Raw genomic sequence first — 14,978 nt, 5'->3', positions numbered from 1 at the left:
ATTGGGCTCGATTAACGCGTAAAAACAAGCGTCCGCCGTTTGAGTCGTAACGCGAGCGTGAACGGTATTTATGGTAATCGAAAAATGTGTTGAGGCTCCCGCGCGGCGACCTTCGCTCGAGTGGCAGGATCGCTGACGATTCTCGCGAATCTTCAAAAGGAGCACAGATCTCCTCCTGATATTACTGTTTTTATAACAACTTTTTCTAATCATTTTTCTTGTAATAAATGTAATAAATGAATTTAGGAGTGATGGCGCAAAGTTCTTTATGAAAGTGATTCGGCTGTTCTGAGAAGGAAGTTATTCTTCATCGCTTCATCTACTTGGCGTCAAGATTATAAAATCTACAATTTTTATCTCAATTTTCTTGTTCCTGAAACATTTAAATGTTTTCGATTAATTTTCCAAATTGACAGATACAATATACAAAATTTTTAATATTCTGAAATTTTCAAGAACTGCATAATAAGTTTTTTCTACTCGTCTATAAGTCTCAAATGATTGATATCTTCAGCGCAAGATATCGGTAATGGTTTTCTCGAGTGCGGTCATTTTCCGTGTATTTCACCGCATTTTCTTTTATGTACGCGTGCTACATTCGTTAAAAGCTCACAATGTGTATCATCTTTCTGAAACGGTCGCGGATGAGAAAATTATTTTGCTTACATTCAACACGTGGTCGCCATTAATTTACCTAAAATATTTATCTGATTCACGAACGCCAAGAATAGCCACGTGTCTTATAAAATTTACAAAGGCCGGCGAGGATCTGAACTTGAAGCAAGCGAGGAGGAAGATGGATGTTACCAGCTGAAGATTGCGTTTACACTTTTTGCTAGCTATCCTTGTAGCCAAACCCCGGCATTTGCGCAATGTGCACGAACCATTTAAAAAAACTGTTCGTCTTTTGCATGCTTTACGATTTATTAATAACGTTGCGCTTCGCGCGATGGTTCGGATTATGCTCTTTGAGTATCCGGGCGAGAAACACACGAGAACAAAGAAGTTACTGTTCACGAACCTAGACGCCAGAGGCTCTCAGACAATCGCATGTATTTGTTCTTTCAAATAAATATTAAAAAATGTTTAAACTCTTGCAATTCTTATGCTTTCATCTAGAGAAAAGAAGCAATTCATTATTTTAAAAAAATACAGAATTAATTTAAAATTTGTTCGTCAAGCTTTTTACGGCTTCTTTTAAACTGAGAAATAATAATCTAATACATGTTGCGTCTTTTTATTAGACGCCTGACAGAAACGTTTATGCGATTAGTCTATAATTATCGGAATTGATGACGAAACGTGATATTTCTCTCACGATAATGGGAAGAATTTTAATGCGGCTCGCGCGAGACTTCTAGCTCTTCTTCAAGAGCACATTAAGGATTCGTTAACGAATGTCGAGTTTCTAGCATCGCGGTGAGGACGTTATGATTCGGATATCGAGGTTACACTTCCGGCGACAGAAGCGACCGACAACGACCAACGAGGTTTCCCGAGCTTCGGAAAGGCTGACGTGATTGTGGCGAGCATGCCGACTCGATTACACGAAATTTCAACGCTCTCTTAACGTTGACTAATATTACATCCTGCAATGATATATTAGAAACTAGTATAGTCTAGCTCCGAACAAGTGATGATTATAACTAACAAGCCCATTTAAAAAATGAAGGAACTTCTAAATTGTGAAATTCTCCAAACAAAATTACATAATCATGCATCAAGCAATCTTGATAACATTAGGACGCGAAAAATGGAGTATTCTTCCGATTTGCCGGAAGAATTGTCTCCTCTAAGAACTCTGCTTTGTTTCAAAAGTGCATTTAAAAATTCATTTTCAGTTATCAGGTTCTATGCTCTGTACGTAATCCTTCTTTCACTCTTCGCTTTTTATCTGGCTCGTAAATGCGTTTTGCGCCGCGGATCTGCGAGGAAGAGGAATACAGAACGCGCCGAGCAATTGGCCGAACATGTTCACGGCCAAACATCGTATAACATAATACATAATTGTACAGAATCTCACGACCGCTCCGGTGTAACACGCCCTTGCGGCTAAATCTATTTACCGAGAAACGTATCGTTCGTAGCATAGTTTCGTGCGCGCACTGTTGATACTTGATGACCACCGCTGTTGTCGCGTTGGTCATTAAACTTGGCGACGTCGCTGCGAATAAATGCCTGTCCATAGGTAAACGTAATTGCGTGAGGTAATTGGGAACCTTTCAACCGTAACTGTTGCATGCGCACACGCGAATGCGGCAGTTTTAAAGCGGCGATGGATAGTATTGGGTTGGCCAAAAAGTAATTGCGTTTTTTTTCCAATAGATGGACATACATGTCTTGAAATGTAACTAACTTCATTCTAAACCGCAAATTCATTATGTAGGTTAACAACTCACAGTTCAAGCTTGTTTTACAAAAAGAAAGTACACGATTTCGTTAACAATTGTTTGTTTGCCGTCGATTTCAAAATGGAAAATCAAAAAGAACATTTTCCTCATATTTTGTTTTATTACTTCCGAAAAGGGAAAAACGCTGTGCAAGCTCATAAAAAGTTATCTGATGTATATGGCGAAGATGCTTTAAAACTGCGGCAGTGTCAAAATTCGTTTACTAAATTTCGATCTGCAGATTTTAATGTGAAAGATGCACCACGCTCAGGAAGGCCAATCGAAATTGATGATGACAAAATAAAGGCACTGATCGATTCCAATCGGCGTTTAACGACACGAGAGATTGCCGAGAATCTTAACATATCGAAATCGAGTGTTGAAAACCATTTAAAACGACTTGGATACATTGTAAGCTCGATATTTCGGTACCACATGAGCTCAAAGAAATTCATCTCACTAAGCGTATATTGACATCTGCGATTCTCTTTTGAAACGTGAGGAAAATGATCCATTTTTGAAACGTATGATAACAGGCGACGAAAAATGGATCGTCTACAACGTCAAACGAAAAAGATCGTGGAACAAGCGTGATGAACCTGCTCAAAGTACTTGAAAAGCAGATATTCACCAAAGAAAGATTATGCTGTCAGTCTGGTGGAACTTTAAAGGTATTGTGTATTTTGAGCTGCTTGCAAGGAATCAAACCATTAATTCAGACGTATACTGTCGTCAACTGGATAAATTAAATGATGCCATCAAACAGAAACGTCGAGAATTGGTGAATCGCAAAGGTGTTGTGTTTCACCATGATAACGCTAGACCACGTACAAGTTTGGTCACTCGTGAAAAATTGTTGCAGCTTGGATGGGATGTGTTACCATGATGTTACCACATCCACCATATTCGCCAGACCTGGCACCATCAGATTACCATTTGTTTCGTTCTTTGCAAAACGCCTTGAATGGTAAAACCTTTACTGCTGACGAGGATATCAAATCGTTGTTGGAATTGTTTTTTGCTGAAAAAGATAAGAACTTTTTTGAGCGCGGAATCATGAAGTTGCCTGAAAAATGGCAAAAGATAATCAAACAAAATGGACAATATATTGTTTAATAAAGTTTTTGTTTCCCATGAAAAATTCACCTTTTATTTATATAAAAAAAAACGCAACTACTTTTTGGCCAACCCAATACATGACACGGGAACAAGATTTGGTATTTAAAGAAATCGACTTGAATAAATAAACATATTGCTTTAGCTCCGGCCGCTGGGATCACGGCAATCGCGCGCATTATTCTGCTTTGTCTTCCCGTAACTTTAACGTTCCGGTGATGGCTTAAAGCGTGAAGTATCATCTGTCGTATCGTCGAATATAATGGTCGAGAACACGCGTTACAGCGCAAACTTTGCAGTCCAAGATAAATTCGATATCATCGCACTCGTTCCAATAAATTTTCAAGATTCTCCGCCTCGCGGTCGGCTGAAGACGACGCGCGAAGATACGCTTCCGGAAACGGGTCCGGAGCGTGCATCGGGAAGCTCTCGCGAAGCGGAGATTTCTCGGGCGAGTAACGAGAGGTCAAATGGTTCGTATAAACCGCGGCGGCTCAATTCATCGCGTGTCTTCGCCATCGAGCGAGTGCGTGCGTGAAGAAGTAGGTAACAATGGATTCGCCGCGCGACGGAAACCGCCGCTGTTGCTAATCGGCGACCGCCTCGTTGACTTACCGCGTTTGACTTGGGTTTCGACGCGGCCACATAAGCCAAGTACTGGATCACTTTCTTCGTGTTCTCGGTTTTGCCGGCGCCGGACTCGCCAGTGCACAAGATCGACTGGTCCTCGCGATCTGCAGCAGACATGAAATGATGTTGTCAATTCGATTTGATCAGAGGCTATTGACGTGATCAGTCTGGTCACGGAAGTACTCGAAACACTTCAGATGATATTGATGTTAAAGAAATATTATAGAAATTCAATATATTAATCGACTTAATATTTTTTTTCTAAAAATTGGATTTCTATTTTCCATTACTGTCGACTAACAATACCGGCTGTGTACTTGTGACAACAAGGAAGGTTTACAGAAATTCTAATTGCCCTATTACCTTGTAACATAGAACGGTAAGCTGTATCGGTAATAGCGAAGACGTGTGGCGGTACTTCGTGTCTCTTGATGCCTTTATACCTTTCCATGATCTTCTCTGTGTATATCGGCAGTCTCTTGTAGGGGTTTACCACGACGCAGAAGAGGCCAGAGTATGTCTGCAATAAAGAAAAGATAATAGATTAGTGCCATTGAGTACTCTGTAATTGTCAGCATTCATAAGATCTATAAACATGTATATAGTTTGAAGAATTTTATTAGGGTCATTTGAGTAGAACTAAGTTCAGTATTTAACAAATAAAAACAAGAGGTGTGCATATTTGGTGTGCAAATTAATTCGGTGCTTTTTTGAAAAAATTGAGCCTTTATTTACTTTCTTTATTTTGAGAGGGGTTTTATCAGCTGCCCGATAGATGAAGAAAAGTATTAGAAAATAATGGCGAAATTGACATGTTTATTATTTGTTAATAATAAAAGCTCAATTTCTTCAGAAGCATCGAATTAATTTGCACAATGTAATATTAATCCAGCCTACTTTGCCAAGATATTCATTTAAATTCTTCGCCATATCAAATCTTTTCTTAAACAATTCGAAAAAAGCAATTATAATTCCATTCCCCGAGTCATGATTTTATTCACACATTGATTCATCTCATCGGAAGCATTCCATCCGCGAGAACGTCCAGCGAACAAAAGCGAGAGCACTCGCTGTGTTCGCGCGGCCTAATTGTTTTGGGAAGCATTGTTCCCGCCGACGCTGATAATCATTTGAAGAACTCTGCGGCGATAGTGCGAGAGGGAGCACGAATGCGCCGTTAAAGCTCGATGGAATGTCCGATCAGTGACGTCACGTTCGCTATAAAGCGCCTGTTCGCGAGGCACAGGCAGAGGGCGTAGTGGGAGAAAGAGACCGACACACCACTTCTGGTTCGCCGCTCTCCGGCGTCTTCTACCTCGGCGCGCGCTCTCCCTTTCTCTCGGTCCCGGTCTCGTTTCGTTCTCTCGCACGTTGGCACGTTTTCTCCGCGCCAATACGCGTCTACGTGCATACGGGCTGGCCGAGGCGTTGTACAGCCAGTGGGTCTGAAACTGAGAGCCTTGACTCTCCGCTCCTATATCCGCGCCGAATCGCGTCATGCACTTCGACCGTTCAACAAATTTCTACATTTATCATCCCGGCGTAAAAATTCCGTTCAATTGTTCGATATTCTCGATATTAACACTAGATTTGCGGACATTGCTTGTATACTAATTTTATTGAAACCCATCATTGATGCTCCTATTTGATTTCTCTAAGATTGTTCTTAAAAATGTTTTTTATTTAATAATTTATTTAAAGATATTTTTATTTAATGATTTAATTCTCAATTAACTACGATTAAAGATTCATAAAAAAAGTATTAAAAGTATTATCTTAAGATTCGTAACGATTCCTAGAAGTTACGTCGAACAAGTGCTTCCGCGAAATTTTCTTTCAGGTAATTTACTTATAAAATGCGAATTATCATTTCGAAACTTTCATTCAGTCTTGCGATAAGATAAACACGTATCCGCTGGACGTATCCACTTAATGCGTTATCAAGTATCATTTCTCCGATGAGAAACTCGCTCAATCCAATTAGGAGCACCGATCGATGCGGGTTCATATCCTAATTGTAATCAGAAACCGAAGCAAATCAGAGTAAAATGCGTCGCAATTAATTTACGTGAACTTGACAAGTTACAACATGGGGAGAGGGGAGGGAGAGAGGTAGGAAGAACACACCCCTCTGTACGTCTGATAGTGAATATTTATCATAATGCGTGGAGTGACTCGCGCCACCACCACAAAGACGCTCGCGACAGACAAATGAGCGATGATGAGCATAACAACGATAGATAGGCCCGTATATGTCAGCTAACGAAGGGATGCTTTAATCTCTCGGGCCCGATATCGAAACGGAGCAAAGTTATTTAACCTTTTATCAGCGCGGGTATTGTCTCGTGGACTCCTTGCAAAGACCGATGTTTACGCGTTTTCCCGGTAGAACAGTATAAATCGCTGTCTTCTCTTCTTAATGAGTAGGCTTTCCGCCACGTAGTTCGCAAACTATGTAAAGTGCACGGTACATGTTACTTCTCCCATGTTGTTGTACATTTGCAAGTAAATATGATTTATATGCATTGTTAAGTAAAATCGGCGAGAATATTAACAAACTGATTTTCCGAAAAATTGATTATTTTTCGATGATCGCGATTTCGATTTTTAGTAGCGAGTAGAAAAATAACTTCAAAAGTATGAAGTAATTTTTTCTGTTTTTATTTGCAATACGTGTCATGATGTAGCGTAATATATATTGGATTAATTCATAAGCAAGTTCCGTTGCAGATAAGAAATACTTATCTTTTCTGGAAAATCCCGGGTACTAATTCCACATAATGATTTTTATATTTACCTGATAGTAAAGTTGATAGTAAATTGTTAAACGAGGAGGAAGAAAATACAGGGTGAGGCACCTAAAACAGGCCACCTGAATATCTCGGCTGTTATTGGTGATAGAAAAAAATGTGTCAGACCAAACTTGCATGGTTTCGAGGGACACATAATTTGTTCTAAATAGTTTTTTATTAGGTGGACGCGTAGCGGTCATATGAAGGTCAACTTCGTTTTTTTAAATGGTATGATATGTTTTTTTACGTACCATCTAGTAGAGCGTTTGAAGACGCGCACATTGATCTACGGGTTAAAATCATTCAAGGTCACTGAAGGCCAACTGCCAATTTACTTTATATTGCCTAGAGTTCTCTGCTATTAAAAATACTGTAAACTCAGAAATGAAAAAGTTCTAGCCCTTAGAAATTTTTTCTTTTTCCGCGAAGTTCTGAGTTGTTGTTATCATTATTTTTTATATTGCCTAGAGTTCTCTGCTATTGAAAATACCGTAAACTCAGAAATGAAAAAGTTCTAGCACTTAGAAATTTTAGCCTTCAGTGACCTTGAATGATTTTGACCCGTAGATTAATGTGCGCATCTTCAAACGCTCTACTAGATGATGGTACGTAAAAAAACATATCATACCATTTAAAAAAACGAAGTTGATCTTCATATGACCTCTACGCATCCACCTAATAATACAAAACTATTTAGAACAAATTATGTGTCCCTCGAAACCATGCAAGTTTGGTCTGACACATTTTTTTCTATCACCAATAACAGCCGAGATATTCAGGTGGCCTGTTTTAGGTGCCTCACCCTGTATATAAAGTATTTTATATAAAAATAAATAAAACCATTTTAACGAAATTCTCTTATAAATCAACTCAATATTTTGTGACAATATTTTAAACACATGAAAATCATCAAAAGTAAAATATAAATCTCACAATTACTAATATACCCTCTCCCTTTACTCCTTTACAAAAAAAGATCTGAATAGCGTCGACGTAAAATACTATACGATCGATGATACCCGCATAAACCATATCAGCCATAACTAAATCGGTATGTTGAAACGAGTAATAACGCCAGCAGCAATACCAACAATATCTGGATAACAATTACAATGCAATCTGAATAAAGGCTATTGCGGGAAGAGCAGAAAAGAGGAGAGAGCGTAAATCAGCAGAATCATCGTTTGCACGGAATTAGTCAATGTGCACTGTGTACGCGTTTCGCGCGAAAAGATAATTCACACGCACGCCCGCGCGCGCGTAGACATAAATCATCGTTGTTTACGCGTAAACGCCCAACGCTGATATTAGTTGCAACAGTTGCGAGCAAGCGATTACTCGCCGGTGCAGCGACGAGCGCGTAGGTGTTAATGAACGCTCCTCTCTCGCTTTTATCTGCCATCCATTAAACGCAGGCGGGCGCGCGCGCATGCGCGCTTAATTGCGCTGGTCCAGTCCTCGAATTATTCACATCATCGTTAGGGCCGCCGGACAATTACTCGGGGAGATCGTTAGCCGCGCCATCGGCTATCAGGTCCTAAGACAAATGGGACAGATATCACTCAAATGGGGATTAGATTGATTGAATAACGCTTTATTTATTTCTCAGTTATTAATTTTTACTTGATTCTCCTCTGTTGAGCAATTGTAAAAACAAGTCTGATGACTCCTTTATGTAAGTTAATGATCTTTCTGTAGGTGTAAAAAAATTAATGTAGAAACTTTCTTAATAAATTTTTTGTGATTATAATGTACAGAATAATTTTTGTAGCTTTTTAATTAAAAATTAAATATCTAAATAAAAGTCTGATAATAAGTTTGTTTATCCTCAACACGAACCGAGTGAAATGTTAAAGGCAAATAAAAATATATTGAAAGTGTCCATTTGAAGTTCCTCGACGAATCATCAGACTGTGCGTGGAATAATTTTGATTTCAGTCGTCGTTATCGTACTGCGTGGATTTCGAGATGGCTCATTCGTAAAATGCTGGCTGGACACGTTCTTCACGAGCCAGCCATTTTTTCGACGTTAACCGTCATCAGCGTCATCGTTGTCCTCCTCCTCCTCCTCCTCCTCCTTCTGTTCCCGCGTGTATACACGCTTTCAAAGGTCGCGACGAATCATCGCCGTGGCTGCCTCCAGAACTGCCTACAGCGTGATTCACCCGCGTACTCGCTTTCCCTGGTCGGTTTGCACTCTCAAACTCACGCTACTCGCGTCATCCTTCGTGGAAGAAGCCACCCGGAACCGGTGCCTGAGTTTATTTATTCTCTACGCTGTGATTTCCACGTTAATTTATCGCGGGCGCTTTCGTAACTTTTCCCATTATGGGCCGGTAAACATCGGGCCGCGGCGGCTTACTCGCGTTAACTTTAACTTTAACTCCGATTTTGTGGAGAAGATGAAGAATCTTTATGAGAATATTCATTCTCTCTTTTTCTCTCTCTCCATTTTATAATATGGTACGTTCCTTTAGACACAATCTGCCGTGGCATGTTTCTTCTGTCTGGAATGATTAATCGATAAATGACTCGGATCAATTGAAGCGGAATGATACGTCTCATTTACTTCACATTTCTATCGCATTCATTCTCGTCCAGTGTTTTGTCTCTTTTCCTTCATGTCGATGTGTGACATTTTAATTTCAATATACGTTTTTGTTGCGCTTTATAAAAATTGTAATGCATGTTAGATTGTCTATAAAAAAATATAGTACTTGTAATAATTATAATGCAGTAATTTGAAGATACATAAATTATTATTCTGTAAACATTTTCACTGTACACGTGTTTTTAGTCTTGATTTATTCCGTGGAAGACTCGAGAATCCAAGAGGTTGCATTCGAGGAGCTACGAAGAATCCAAGAAGTTGGATTTTCCGTTCTCGCGCATTTCTTTACCCACACACAACACACATGTATCATCAAGAGAAATAAATGCTCCGAGGCATTTTAACTGGAAACGGTCGCTACTCGCCTCCTAGAAATTTATAATTTTCTTCCTTGACATCGTTACGAAACGTCGCCATGATCGGCACGATTAACGATTAAAAAGAGTTTCATGGATTCATCGCGTTTGCGTTGGAATTACACGTGTAAATTTAACGAGCCTCAACGCTTTTCACGAAATTTCGTTGCGAACACGAAATGGAAACGCCTTTGTCCCCTTTTTCCAGGCAGGACTGCTCGGAGGTCCTCGAAAACCGGTCCCCGGTACTCTCGAGTGTCATCGACCCTGCCCAACATTCCTGTTTATACCTCGCCGACGCGACATGACGGGAGCCTTCTAAGCAAATCGGCAGTCGGCGCGATCGCGACGCGCGTTACGTCTCGAAGCCGACGTTCTTTCGCTGCAAGGATGCAGTAACCTTCGAATAAAAAGTACGCGACAGAGATGTGTCGACGATTAAATTCATCGAAGCATAATCTTGAAATAAATCATCACCAAGTGATGATTACTATCAATACGCAGTATTCATTTATCATTTCTTATGTTTATACTATGAAACATTTATAAGCGATTCTGTATAATGATAAAATTCGTTGGCTAGTGATACATTTCAAGATCCTGTTTCAGTAAATTCCAGAATTTGGGAACCTATAAATATATCGTGTTACTTTTAGTTCTGGTAAAGTTTTGTCAAGCTTCAAGAAACAAATAAAAGAAAATAAAATAAAGAAAGTCGCATATTTAAAATAATACAACGTTCAATTATTTCGGCAAAAGAAGTGCTAATTTTTTTCTGTCGTAATCCTCGACTTGCAATTACGAATGATTCTTTTTTTAACGGCTTTGCGATTACTCAGAGTTAGATTAATATGCAGTGACTTCAAGAGTCGATTATCAAAGTTGCCGTATCGCCGTGAATCACCTTCCAACCGCCGATCAAACGTAACGATGCGTCATTCGCGTTCGGTTACACGTGTCCCTCATCTCGTGTCGTCTATTATAGGACATCGATGGGGTTCTCTCTCTCTATTTGTTTTCTTTTACGGTGCCCCGGGGTTCCGTCAGAGAATTTTCTTTCGGGCGCCGCGGTACGCGGGCGCGCGAATGCGGGACGACGACCGTAAAAGGCATCGGATTTGCCGCGACCCGTTACCGGCGCCTGATCGTCACCTCCTCCTCGATCGTTTCAGCGTAAGTGGCCGCGTCTTTAAGGCACCGCGAGTAAGCAGGTTAAGGACGCTCGTCCCTTATAAGGACTCGCCTTTGCCTTTTTGCGCCACCCCGCGAAAGAGCGAGCGCGTCCACCTCGTTCGCTCGCTCGCTCTCTCGATTTTTTCTTGCCCATGGCCTGACATCTGCCCCCCGCCTCCCACCCCCGTACCCGCGGCACGATCGCCCTCGATCGAGACGAGATCGAAAGTCTCGATCTCGACGCGTGAGCGGGCGAGTGCGCATGCGCGGCGCGAGCGATCAAGTGCAATCGTTAACGAATGGTAAGAGAGCGCGATTGGAAACGGTACGCTTTATTGTCGCGGGTCAAAGTTGCGCCGCCGCGAAACAAGATCGTAAACTGCCGCGACAAAATCGTGTACGCCTCCGAGTTGTTTGTAAAGTTAGCATAAATTCGCTATTAACGTGTACGTATATTTGCCGTGATTTACCGCGGGCTCTATCGCCGTGACGGGATTCTCGAAAGAATTTCAAACCGACTTCCTCGCCCCGCGTCGTCGCGGGCATTTAAACTTGCGGCGCGCAAAGCGAGATCGTAAATTCCACGACGAAACCGCGAACACGCTCAGCCATTCGCGAAATTAGTGTGCATTCACTGCGCCAACAACGCGTGTACAACGCGCTCTTTGATTTCCGCGATTCTCGTCATTCACACGGTTGTTCTCTTAAACAACCGTGATTCGTAATTTTTTTTCTTCTTTTACAAAAGAAATTAAAATTGCAATCCGTGAGTAAGAGATTCGAGCAGTCGCTATAACACCCAAACATTTGCCAAAACTTGGCGTCAATTGATGCGTTACGATTCCGACCGGAAGTAGCTGGCTGACACGAAAGTATGCTCAGATCGGAATTGCGATAGCACGAAAAACGCGACAACCAGATTAATTAATCGTTGTGCAACTTTAAGCGGCGCCTACCCCGCTCATAACCGGCCTTTAAAAGGACGAAATCCCGGCACGGTACCGCGCCTTCTTAACCGACTTTCTAAAAATGGTACTGTCGCATGCTGTAATGATTTCCCGCGACGCGGTTAACTGCTCTCTGTCGAAGCTGGTTGCTGAAAACGTAATGCATCCGCGTCTCGAGTCGCGTCCGGACGCATACAAGAACTCGCCATAGCGCGTGGAATGCACTCTGTCGCACGACACGCAATTTCGACATGTACATGTATACCGTCATACATTATCTCATCGGGGCGAGGTGACGGTTGTATCGGTTTGGCGAATATTTGTCTTGCGAATGCCTGCGAGCCAGTTTCAGACGATGCCTTCACTCGCCAAGCATTCGACACCTTCTGCCGAGTGCATTTTACGCGATGAATTTTAAATGAGACGAGAGAAAGAGGAAGAGAGAGAGAGGTTTTAAATTGGAATTTTAATCGCGATATCAAACGCGACGCGTTTTCGTTCGATGAATGTTTCATCAATGCCTATCAACGCGATATGGATATTGCAGATAGCGCGAATGACCGCCATGTAACTTTATGATCGTGTACTATTATTAAAATTGTAATGTTGCAAATTTTGCACGTTTGTATATCACGTTAAAATTGATTACGTGAGTCTCGAATTTGTTTGACTCTGTCGGATTTATTTAGCAGAACTAAATATGTCGATTGATTTTATCGCATAAGAACGGTTTACACTAATTATTATATTTGATAATTAGCATATCGACATATCGGCGATGTTTGTCTTGGCTTGACAAATAATCGCTAGTTAACGGTTGGTTGGCCAGTTAAGTATTGTTTGAAACTCGTTTAAAAGCCGTGTCGTATTACGTATCGGAGATTGTACAGCTATTGCTATCGGAGATCGATACTCGATGAATGAAGACGAAGCGAACGATGATTGAGATGGGAGCGTCGTATTTCTTTTTAATTTAGAAGTGATGTGTCCAATTGTAAACAAGACAGCAATATGAAATTTCAATATGTTCTCATGTTTGATCTATTGCCTCTTTATAATCGTGCTTAATAAATAATAATAGCAATGATAAAGACTAATGCGTGAAGAAATCGATGCCAATTCAAGACATACTTTTTTTACAGAAAAGAAGCTGTCCACTTTTATTTTGTATATGACTTTCACACATTTGCGTTGCGTAAATTTTGATACATTGATACGTATTTACGTACTTTTACAGAATTTTCTCGGTTCAACTTTGAATCTTTAAATTTATTTTGTACTTTAATATTTTCGCGATTACGATTTGGAGTTTGAGAGTTGAGCAATTTGAGAATGAGAGCAGCATGCAACGTTCAAATCGCGGTCCCAATCTCTAATGCGAACCTGAAGTAGGCTTAACGATAGACGCGCGATAGATCGGAAACACGAGCAGGTACAGATGGGTACAGATGAGTAAGACAAGTACGTAAAGGAAACCATGCGATCGGTCATTATCGAACCGTTATAGTCCAGATACGGTCCATATACGGTACGCGCGGCTGAAATCAATCGGATTCGCGGCCATATACGGACGACGGGGATAACGATGTATGTACATACGCGGGCATTGCGCAAGAGCGACTTCGTTCTTTACGGCATTCCCCGGCCGCCTGGCAACGTAGAATTACGAAAAAACTGCTGACGAGCGCGAATCGCCTTCTGACCTGAGTCCCGCCGAAAAATTGCATCATCGTTTGCATCCTAGCGCCGCGCTGCAATGCCTTTGGGCTTACATTGCCAAATCGCAATGCCAACATCGCCGAATAGTTCCTGCCTCGTTCGAGCTTTGATTTCAAAGATATGTTGATCATGAAATGTATATTGGAATTTCAGTCATGACTGTCACATTTGGGCAGATAGAGTTTTAAATGAAAAAATATGACTCTCCGGTATTCTCAATTATCGTTCGCTTTGTCTTTCTTGATCGGGTAGAGAGTGCGCCGACAACAGGTGCTGTTCGATTAAATGACTAACTATCGTAATATCTACGTGATATAAAATCGACTCTCGACCCTTGCGTAACACGCGATGTTCAGAATGAAACCGGCGGATATATTTAATAAATATTTGTCTAAATACAAGATACGCATATGTAAGTTGTATAATCGCATTCCAATTATACCTATTTGTTATGTATTATATTCATCCTACATTTGTTATTGTAATTAAAATTGCCTCTTGTTGCTCATGTACGTAAAAATAATGCACGGCTCTAATATCCGAATTGAAATACTGATAATGACTAAACGATAATGATTAAGGAGATAACGATTAAAGCTAAAAGTTCGATATGGGCAATTGAAGAAATGTCAGTATCAACAACATTTAAACTTTCACGAACGGACTTTTACGCTCGCTACCATTCGTGGTCTCGCATCTTGCGCCGAGGATACGGTTGTGTCTCGAAAGTGAATGTGAATAATGATTATACGTCGATTATGCCAGTCCGAGGCTCGGGCGGCCCTGAGACGACCGAGGCGAGAATTCCGCGTAAATTCCGAAATGTTTCCGCGCGCGCGGTGCGAAAGAAATTCCGCGTGCACACTCGCGTTTTCTTTCCCGGCGCGCGGCTTACTATAGGCCGCACGCCACGAATACTAATGCGCATACTAATCGGGCTAATGCCGCAAAACGGAGGCCTCGCATTGGTCGACTCACCTTCCTCGCCGCCACGGCGTCGCGCGAATTCTAGTTCCGACGTGAAGCCGGCTAAATGCAAGAATGCCGTGACTGGGCTCTAATTATATCGTATAATATTAGATGATAAAATAAATAATATATCTGAAATCGAACCTGTTCTCTTGCATTACTTTTTTAATGATTATTTGATTAATGTATAGTCGCGACTTTTCCCGGAAAGCGGAAACCGAGGCACCTGGTTTTGATTAGCGATAGCAGAAAAGATTTGTATGAAATCAAGTTGC

The 14,978-nt window shown here is 41.1% G+C and overlaps 1 protein-coding gene across 4 annotated transcripts in view; it reads right to left on the bottom strand.

Moving 5' to 3' along the window:
• The window catches only part of LOC105276601 (myosin heavy chain, non-muscle), a 32,529-nt gene that overhangs the window by 10,818 nt on the left and 6,733 nt on the right, over positions 1 to 14,978 (bottom strand). For all 4 annotated transcript variants that reach the window (XM_011334358.3, XM_011334359.3, XM_011334361.3 and 1 more), the window contains exons 2-3: positions 4,500 to 4,656; positions 4,122 to 4,240 (exon numbers count right to left, since the gene is read on the bottom strand). In XM_011334358.3, the coding sequence (XP_011332660.1) occupies positions 4,122 to 4,240; positions 4,500 to 4,656 (276 nt within the window). The remainder of the gene's footprint in view (positions 1 to 4,121; positions 4,241 to 4,499; positions 4,657 to 14,978) is intronic.

This window comes from Ooceraea biroi, chromosome 12 (genome assembly GCF_003672135.1).
Source record: "Ooceraea biroi isolate clonal line C1 chromosome 12, Obir_v5.4, whole genome shotgun sequence".
NCBI lineage: Eukaryota > Metazoa > Arthropoda > Insecta > Hymenoptera > Formicidae > Ooceraea > Ooceraea biroi.
This window is presented reverse-complemented; position numbering and strand designations above follow the sequence as displayed.